The sequence below is a fragment of the Miscanthus floridulus genome, chromosome 15 (genome assembly GCF_019320115.1).
Source record: "Miscanthus floridulus cultivar M001 chromosome 15, ASM1932011v1, whole genome shotgun sequence".
NCBI classification, from domain to species: Eukaryota; Viridiplantae; Streptophyta; class Magnoliopsida; order Poales; family Poaceae; genus Miscanthus; species Miscanthus floridulus.
This window is the reverse complement of record NC_089594.1, coordinates 20,321,524-20,330,027: the sequence shown is the minus strand read 5'-3', so window position 1 is coordinate 20,330,027 and position 8,504 is coordinate 20,321,524. Positions and strand designations below refer to the sequence as shown.

General features: G+C 46.2%; 2 protein-coding genes across 3 annotated transcripts; one reads left to right on the top strand and one right to left on the bottom strand.

Moving 5' to 3' along the window:
- On the top strand, positions 1–1,937 carry LOC136509099 (uncharacterized). 2 transcript variants are annotated; one of them, XM_066503897.1, is made up of 4 exons: positions 1–376; positions 493–673; positions 1,026–1,080; positions 1,457–1,937. In XM_066503897.1, exons 1-4 carry the CDS (start codon positions 106–108, stop codon positions 1,580–1,582), a joined length of 633 nt encoding a protein of 210 aa, XP_066359994.1. In that variant the 5' UTR covers positions 1–105; the 3' UTR covers positions 1,583–1,937. The 2 variants fall into 2 exon arrangements, with proteins under 2 accessions (XP_066359994.1, XP_066359995.1); XM_066503898.1 differs by having other exon boundaries at positions 1,026–1,097.
- A 585-nt stretch (positions 1,938–2,522) lies between these two features.
- LOC136509012 (biogenesis of lysosome-related organelles complex 1 subunit 1-like) lies at positions 2,523–8,245 on the bottom strand. The gene is made up of 5 exons (XM_066503807.1): positions 7,897–8,245; positions 5,070–5,252; positions 4,747–4,952; positions 4,379–4,487; positions 2,523–3,118 (listed from the first exon to the last, which is right to left on the bottom strand). The coding sequence occupies exons 1-4, from the start codon at positions 8,075–8,077 to the stop codon at positions 4,398–4,400; spliced, it is 660 nt and encodes a 219-aa protein (XP_066359904.1). The 5' UTR covers positions 8,078–8,245; the 3' UTR covers positions 2,523–3,118; positions 4,379–4,397.
- Positions 8,246–8,504: the final 259 nt, after the last annotated feature.

Below are 8,504 nucleotides of genomic sequence, written 5' to 3'. Positions count from 1 at the left end.
TCCATCTCTTTCTGGATTTCTCTCTCTCCGCCTACGCGCGTTCCCCTCTCCTCCTGGCCCGCCTTCCCGCTCTTCCATTCCCCGCACGCGGTCCAGACCCTAACGATGCCGCCCTCCAAGAGCGCCGCGGCGCCCCCGGCGTCCCTGACGAGCCCCAAGTCCTGCGCCACCAAGCGGCAGCGGAAGGCGGCGGCAGCGGCGCCGCTGGGCGACGTCACCAACCTCCTCGTCGTCGCTAAGACCCCGACCCCGAGCAAGCCCAGGAGGACCGCACGCCGTGCCCTCCCCGCGCCGCCCTCCGTCGTCTCCGCGGTCTCCTCCGCCTGCTCCTCCTCCGCCTCCGTCACGCCCGCGCCCAAGCCTTCCTCCGCTGCCGGTGAGTGAAGCTACGGCACCGATTTGTGCTCGATCCGCTGCAACTGGCTGTGGTAGGCTAGTACTTCGATCCGCATTGGGCTGGGATTTCTAATCCTGCGTCCTCCTCGTTTGCAGTCCTCGAGGAGGAGCGCAGCGTGCTCAAATCGCCGGCCATCTCCACAGTTCACCGCAGGACCACCGAGGCTCAGGGGAGGTGGAGGAGGAACCCCGCCGCCGCCAACAGCAAGGGCAAGGAACCTGTCGCTGCCACGGCGAGGTGCCCGCCTCTTGGGAAATCTGCAAGGACCAACAGCAGGTGTGGTTTGCCTTGCCTGGCCCCAGTACATGTCATCTGCGTTGGTGTATGTTCAATTCAGCCTCGTCTGTGTTAACTAGAACACTGTAATACTCGATGTCTTAATGCTTGCATTGCTTGTTGCAAAAGGATTTAGAGTAGTGATATAGAGTAGAAGAAGTGGTGTTGTGATGTCTTGTATTTCGGACACAACAAACTTACCATATATCAGTCTCAGGACTCACACGAACAGGATATTCAGAAGTCAGCACTATATAGGGATCCTTTAGTCCATCTTGTTTCATTGATACCTAACAGTTACAGTCTGAGTGCATTTCGTTTACTGAACTATTGAATTTCACTAATCTTTCAGGAAAAAGGATACTCGGCCCATCTCTGCATCAGCTCCTTGTCATGAAGGTAAAAAGGTAAGCAGGGCCACAATGTGAGTGTATTTTCCTCATAATGACCCTACCAAACTTTCTGTTGTTAAGGCGTGTACCATTGTGCTCTATTCATGGGTCTACACAGTGAAATGCCTTTATGGTAGTATTGAATCAACAGAGCTGGCCCTGAAATAAGGCCTGTGATCTGTTAAAGTTTCACTCCTGTTCTCCTTTACATAAATGCATCCATTCTGGAACAATTATGCTGAGCCATATATAAATATATGATGAGATAAATGTTTGAAGGTTAGATACTGCAGTTTTATAGTACACTTAAAGCTGCATTTATAAGATCAACTCTTCTCCTTACGGTGGCCATAACTTCTAACTCTCTAATTGCTTGCCATTTCTGAAACAGAAGCGGCCCATTGCGAGCACACCCAACTTACTAGAGGACCTTTTGGAGAAGCAGAGAGCGTACTTTGCAGACATCGACGCCTTTGAGCTGGTAGAGGAAGAGGCGTCGGAATCCGAGCTGGAGTAAAAACTGAAGCTGATCCCAGAAGACAAGGCCCTTATTTTTTTTTCTTGGGGTACAGAAGTAGTTTACTGGAATCACATTTACCATGCGATGCAGCAGCGAGGTATGGTAGCAATGTATAACTAGCTCTACTTGTAACACGGGGGCAGACTGGTGTACTTGGTGCAGTGATCACCGGTGAATGAATGTCTCGATAGGCCACTGATGTTCCTACTAGCAAAGCTTCTAGTTGCAGCATGGTAGTAAGGCATATATAGTGAGATGAGATCTCAGGATTAGGGAGGCTCTCTACTGTATGAGAAAATGAGGTTGTAGTTAAGACAGCACTAATCGCTCGATGTTTGTCTGTTTGGAACTAGTTGTTTTGCATTGCTTTGTTAATCCTGGAGTTGGGGGTGAGGTTGTGTTGGCAAAGCCATTACAAATGTGTGTTACGGAAGATGTCAGTATGGATGGTGCTGGGTTGGGTGTGGAATGAATGTGGAAGCAATGAGCATCCCTTTGCTTCCCTGTATAAGTTTCCAGCTCCACGGCATGTTGGTCGGCTGGCCGCCACTTGAGGAACCGAGGAACAAAGCTTCCCAGCCACTTGTTCCTGCTGGCTCTTTTTGTCAAGCCGTGCTATACTGTCCCTGCAACTGAGCAGAAGATTCAGAGCTGCTGCTCCTTGTTTCTTTCTTTCTTTCTTTTATCTTTTATCTTGCTACAGTTGCTTGGGCTCAACTCCCGTTCGATCTAACAGGCGAGCAGCGAGCGATTTTGCAGGAATGGTGTTCATGTCTCACTCATATGGGATCTACAACCACTCCTGGCTTTTTGACCATCATTCGCCAAAACTGTTCTTGATGCTTTGCTTGTCAGGTCCAGGCCAAGTCAGTTCTCTACACTCTACTCAGCAGAAATTTATTACTATGCGGATCAATCTTCAATGCCATGCGATAACTCTTTCTTTCTTTTTTCCTACTGTGGTCAATGACAATTACAGAACTCAGTTCATATATATACTCGTCGTCTATACAGCGTAACAGCAATAGCAGTAGCAGCCTTGTGATTTGTGAAAGTTCAAAGTTGATTTCCAGCGCGATCAGATATAGGGGGCATTCCAATGTTTCAAACACATCACCAAATCGCTCTAAAGCCCTGAGCAAAATGGCCTCCCATAAACCCCTCACTTGCAGTGCCTTGGCCCTGTTCTTTGCTGCAGGCTTGGTTTCAGCTCAGCTTACAGCAAATTTCTATGACAAGTCAGGCCCAAATGCATTGTACACCATCCAAACAGCAGTAAGATCTGCTGTTGCCAGGGAGAACCGCATGGGCACATTATTGCTCCGTCTCCAATTCCACGACTGCTTTGTTAATGCAAGTGTACCAAATCTGCACATATGTGTCATACTTCACATTTTCTAGATTAATTAGTAACCATGGAAATCCTAACCATGCAGGGTTGTGATGGCTCGGTGCTGCTTGATGACACCCCAACCTTTACAGTGGAGAAGACCGCTGTTCCAAACAACTCCCTGCGTTGATCCAATACTTCAACTGAAATGAGGATGAAAAGAACTCTTTATGGTTAAACTGAACAACTAAATCAACAATCATGTTCAAATATTCTATAGCAACTGATTGACTAAGTGTCTTTCATGCATTCCAAAAGAAACAAACAATTGTAGAAGTTGACAATTTTTATTTCAGCTTGGAGGACCAACTTGGGCTGCAATCTGGGACTGCGTGACTCAACAACAGCAAGCCTAGATGCTGCAAACAGACATCCCTGCACCAACCCTTGACCTCAGTGACCTCACCAAGTCCTTCTCAAACAAAAGGATTGAGTGCAACTGACATGATTGCACTCTCAGGTACTGCAATATTGTAAATTTTCTCATCAACTAAATCATAATCCATGCTACACTCGTTCACTGAACAGTTGAATACTAGTTATACTATTACTAAATATTGACGGATATGGAGAAAAAAAATGCCAGGAGGTCACACCATTGGGCAAGCAAGATGTGCTAACTTCCGTAACCGCATATACTGTGAAACTAACATCTATACATCCCTTGCAACATCACTGAAATCAAATTGTCTGAACAAGACTGGTGACAATAAAATCTGCCCCCTTGACGCCTCAACACCCTATGTTTTTGACAATTTCTACTACAAGAACTTGTTGAACAAGAAGGGTGTTCTGCATTCTGACCAACAACTGTTCAATGGAGGCTCAGCAGATTCCCAGACTACCACCTACTCTTCAAAGATGGCCAAATTCTCCACCGATTTCAGTGCAGCAATGGTGAAGATGAGCAACATTAGCCCCCTTACTGGATCCAGTGGACAGATAAGGAAAAACTTCAGGAAGGTAAACTAGGACCATGTAATCTTGATTGAACGGAGAAGTGTTCCTTTTTCAAACTGAGTCCTCCCCAAAAGATGTACCCACAGCTTTTCAAAGCATATATGTGAAAGGAATAAAATGACATGAAGAATGTTTTTAATCAGTGTTTGGGTATGCCTCTTACCTAGCTTCTGAACTTAGTCACTTTCACTTACAACCTAATGGATAAACATTGTTTCAATAATGGGACAAGAATTAATGCCACTAGGATGACTCGCTTAGATAGAGTGTATGCATTTAAATCATATCTTTAGAACTTTGAAATTCAAGCAAACATTGATGGTACTCAGTAATATAATATGAAACTGCAAATTTTGTACAAAGAGAACAGGAAGTTCTATACAAGTGGGTTAATAGCCCACACAATTCCAATCAGAGGATAAAACAATAGAAAATTTCCTAACATTGTGATTGCAGGCAGAATCATGACTGATGAATGTTTCGTATGGCTACATTGATACTTTTACAGTCAAAGTCCATGATCTTCATCCAGTTCTTGAAATATCCAATTTCCTACATACATAACAATAAAAAAAAAGGATTCTTCAGCAGAAACAAATAGCGCATGATTTGGATTGAATTTTCCTGTGAAAAAAAAAATCATCCAATACAAAAGGTAAAGCATCGAGTGTTCTAGTTTTTCTTGTCAGAGAACAGAAGATGAGTGAACTCATTTTTCTAATCAGTGTAGCAAGATTCATATTTCGGTTTCACCATGTGAATCGAAGGGGGATGTGAGTGGGCATGGCATCAGCATATCACTGTTAGTCACCTTCAAGACTGCGTTGATCTCGTTAGTGGCAGCGAGCCACTGATCCGTCTGCTTCCTGTAGCGCGCGATGGTACCGAGCAGCGCGCGGGCCTCAAGCTCAACGCGCTTCTCGTTGACGAAGAGCTCCTGCACCCCGCCGTCGACCGTGGCCACAAGCAGATCCGCGACCCGCACCGCGCTTCTCAAAGCATCCTTCTTCGCTCTCTCTGCGTGCGCGTGCGCGTGGAGCGAGATCGGGTCACCAAATTTGTTTTGTTCTATCACATGGGCAGGCTGCTGTGCAGAAGGCAGAAATCAAAAGCAATGGCGGGCTGGCGGCGTACCAGTTTGCTGGCGTTGGCGGAGGGATTGGTGGTGGTGCTGATGCACGATCTGGAGCAGCGCGTCTTCCAGCTCCTGCTTCCCGCCCGCCACTGGCTTGGCCCCGTTCATCCCGTCCGGTTCGCCGCCGGTCGCCGGAGCAATTCCCCACTTTCTTTTCGTTTTTCTGGGAAGGTCTGTTTCCTCTGCATTGCGATGAGTTAGCCAATGAATGGGCCACGGCCCAGGTAATAATCTCCTAAAGGCTCCCCGAGAAAACGAAAGAAGCTGATCCGGATTAGATGGCCCGCTAAGTTCGAGGCCCAGCCCTCCATATTAATATATTATATCCTCGTAATGTCCGGATTAGACCGGCACGGTGGCAGAATGGCAGTTTCACTCGTTGGAGCGCTACCCAGTCTGCAGTGGCGGAACCAGACTTTTTGATAAGAGACTGGACAATACGTGATACCTCGTAAACAGAACAAATATATACAATAAATATATGTCTCAATAGCTTTTCAATGCTTTTACATATATATTTAGTACTCATAACCAAAAAGCATAAGTAATACTCACTGATCTGTTCGTGGACTTTGAATCTGTTGCCAGTTTTTGGGTGGCTAATAAAAAAACACAGTGACTAATATAGTTTCTTAATGATGGAAATTACGGAATGAGATTTGTTTTCAGGGGATGAAATGGCTAGCTAGGCGTGAGAGGATCGTCACGATGTTAAGAAGATGGGTGCCCATGCTGCAACAAGAGATGGAAGGGAGAATAGAGGAGCTGGTCGTTCAACTGAAAGTAAAAGCATCATCGCCTCCGCAGATAACAGGGCAAATTCATCATCAGGGCCTGAGCTATTGGCTGCTCAGCATTTGGACTTCGGTTCGCCATGATCAAAGTGATGAACTTAGACAGTAACGTTTTGAATTTGTCTGAGATGTTGCCTTAAGGCCCTTTCTGTAAGGCGGGCGCGCCTAAACGCGGGGGAAAACTCCTTTTTTTCTTAAAAAAAATAGATGATGGAATTTGTCAAACTTATATATGCCATGGACAAAGATGTGGTTAGCTAAAAAAATGCTGTTAATTGGCCGGTTGAAGTCTTGAAGTGTACTACAACAGCAACGGCGTAGAAAAATAGTGTCAAATAAAATGGATCGTGCATACAGCTAGCTAGCTAATAGTTAGCTGCACTGTTTGTCAAACTGCCTAATGTTGACAAGTTTTGTTTTCGTTGAAAGGCCGGCAAGCGTCCAAAGGTGAACGTGTCAAAATCATGCATACAGCTGCTTGCCATGCACGCAGGAGTCACGAACGAATAATAAAGTAACGACGACGACGACGTCGACGACCCACTCGCTCTTCCAATCATATCCATGCTGCAGCATGCAGCTGAGGTATGCATGCACAAGTCTTCAGCCTCCTTTTCCCAAACAAACACATGCATCTTGTCGCGGGTTTTCTTCCTCTCCTATCCGAGCCAAACTATATTTGTATATCTAACTGATAACCGAGAGTCCGTTTGCAACGCAGAAATTTTACAATATTTATATAGGAAATTTTATAGTAATCAATTTTAATTTCACATAATTCTACATTTCGTTAAAGTCAAACTAACTTAACTTTGACCGAGTTTAGAAAAAATACTAGTATCACCATTTAAGACTCTAAATATGTACTCTCTCTATTCCAAATTAGAAGACATTTAAGCTTCTTTAGATACATTGCTTTGCCTGTGTATCTAGACATACATAGTGTATATATAAGTACGTAGCAAAATCTATGTATCTAGAAAAGCTAAAATAATTTATAATTTGGAATTGAGAGATTATTATATTATGAAAATATATTCTGTGACAATTTAATGATATTTATTTAGTATGATAAGCATTGATACATTTTTTTATTTCAATTTAGTCAAAACTTAAGGTGGTTTGACTGAACATTATTCTAGAATTGTGTTCTTTTTAGATGGAGAGATCTAATATCTTTGCATATTCTGACTAACTATTCTTTTAACCATATATGACCTAGACATCGACATCAAGATATCCAACGACTTTGTTAATCTAAGATGTATAGGTTTGGTCTTTTGAGACGTTATAGAGAGTAAGATGTAGGCCATGATGTGGAGTGCGCCTATTGGGAGGTGTTTATAGGAACTGCATGTATTGGCAGATTACATGTGGATGCTCTCGCCGTGCCGCAATTTTTTTCTTTAACGCAATGGCAGGACCTCTGTCTTTGAATTTAAAAGAGAACAAATAAAGTTAGTTACAGAAGTGTTAAAAAGAGCACATGACAGGCTCCCCTAGCCAGCCAGAGGAAAGGGGCGCAGAGAGCCCAAGGGCAAAAATAAGCCAAAAAGAGACATTGCTTTTACAAAATCCAAGCAAAAGCCCTCCTTCTCAACACACTAAGGCTCCGTTTAGTTGGGCTGTGACATTTAGAAAAGCTGCTGTGAGCTGTGAGTTTTGTAACGTGGGACAAGATGAAGTCTGTTTGGTTGAATACGGTTGGCTTTGACAACACAGTTGTTAGCGGGTCCCACATCCCACCTATGACCCACATGTCATCCACACAATGTATATTCCTCTATTTTTTTTATCTGCGTGCTTCTTTTTCCTCTGAACCGCACGAACAATGGACGAGCTGCTGGAGGCGCGCTGGCCTGGGGTGAGTGGCTGGAGGGGCGCCGGCCTAGGGCGGCGACCTCGCTTGGGGGCGAGCAGACCCACCACCGTGCCGCCCTGGGCATCGGGACGAGATGTCGCCTGGGCGGTATGCGGCGGCGAGGGACGGGAGTGACGAGCAGAGGATGAGGAGGCGGGGAGGAGGCCGCACCTGGTGGAGATGGTGCTCCGGCGAGCGGCCCTGGTCGGGGCGAGCTGGTGCTCCGGCTGGGGATGCGTGGAGGCATGGGGTCACCGGCTGGCCACGGAGCTGACCACGGGAGGGGCTGCGGCGGCCGCCGGGGCTGGCCATGCCCGCCGACCGGGGCACGGAAGGGGCTGCGGGGTGGCATCGGGGCGCCGGCTGGCCGTGGAGCTAAGGCGGGGGCGTGTTGGCGGCGTCGGAGGGGGGCGCCAGTCAGGTCTGGGGCGTGCAGAAGGCGGCGGAGCGGAGCGCCGGCGAGGTCCTAGGGCGGCGCAAATGGGAGGGTCGCGAGCTCGCGGAGAAGATGACGTCGCGGACGGGAAAGAGTTGGGGAAAGAACGAAACGGTATGTTGATGACCAAATGGGTGGGTAATTTTTTCTCCTAAAAACAGCTGAAAGCAGGGGAGGTGCTTTTTGATTTTTATTACAGTAAAAGCTGTTTTTGGGTAAAAACAGTTGTGGCTTTAAGTCCTTTGGTTGGCTTTTGGTTTTTGCAAAAACAAAAACAAAAACAGGTTCAAAAACCCAACCAAACAGAGCCTAAATCTTCCCGGACTTTCATAGCGATCTGTTG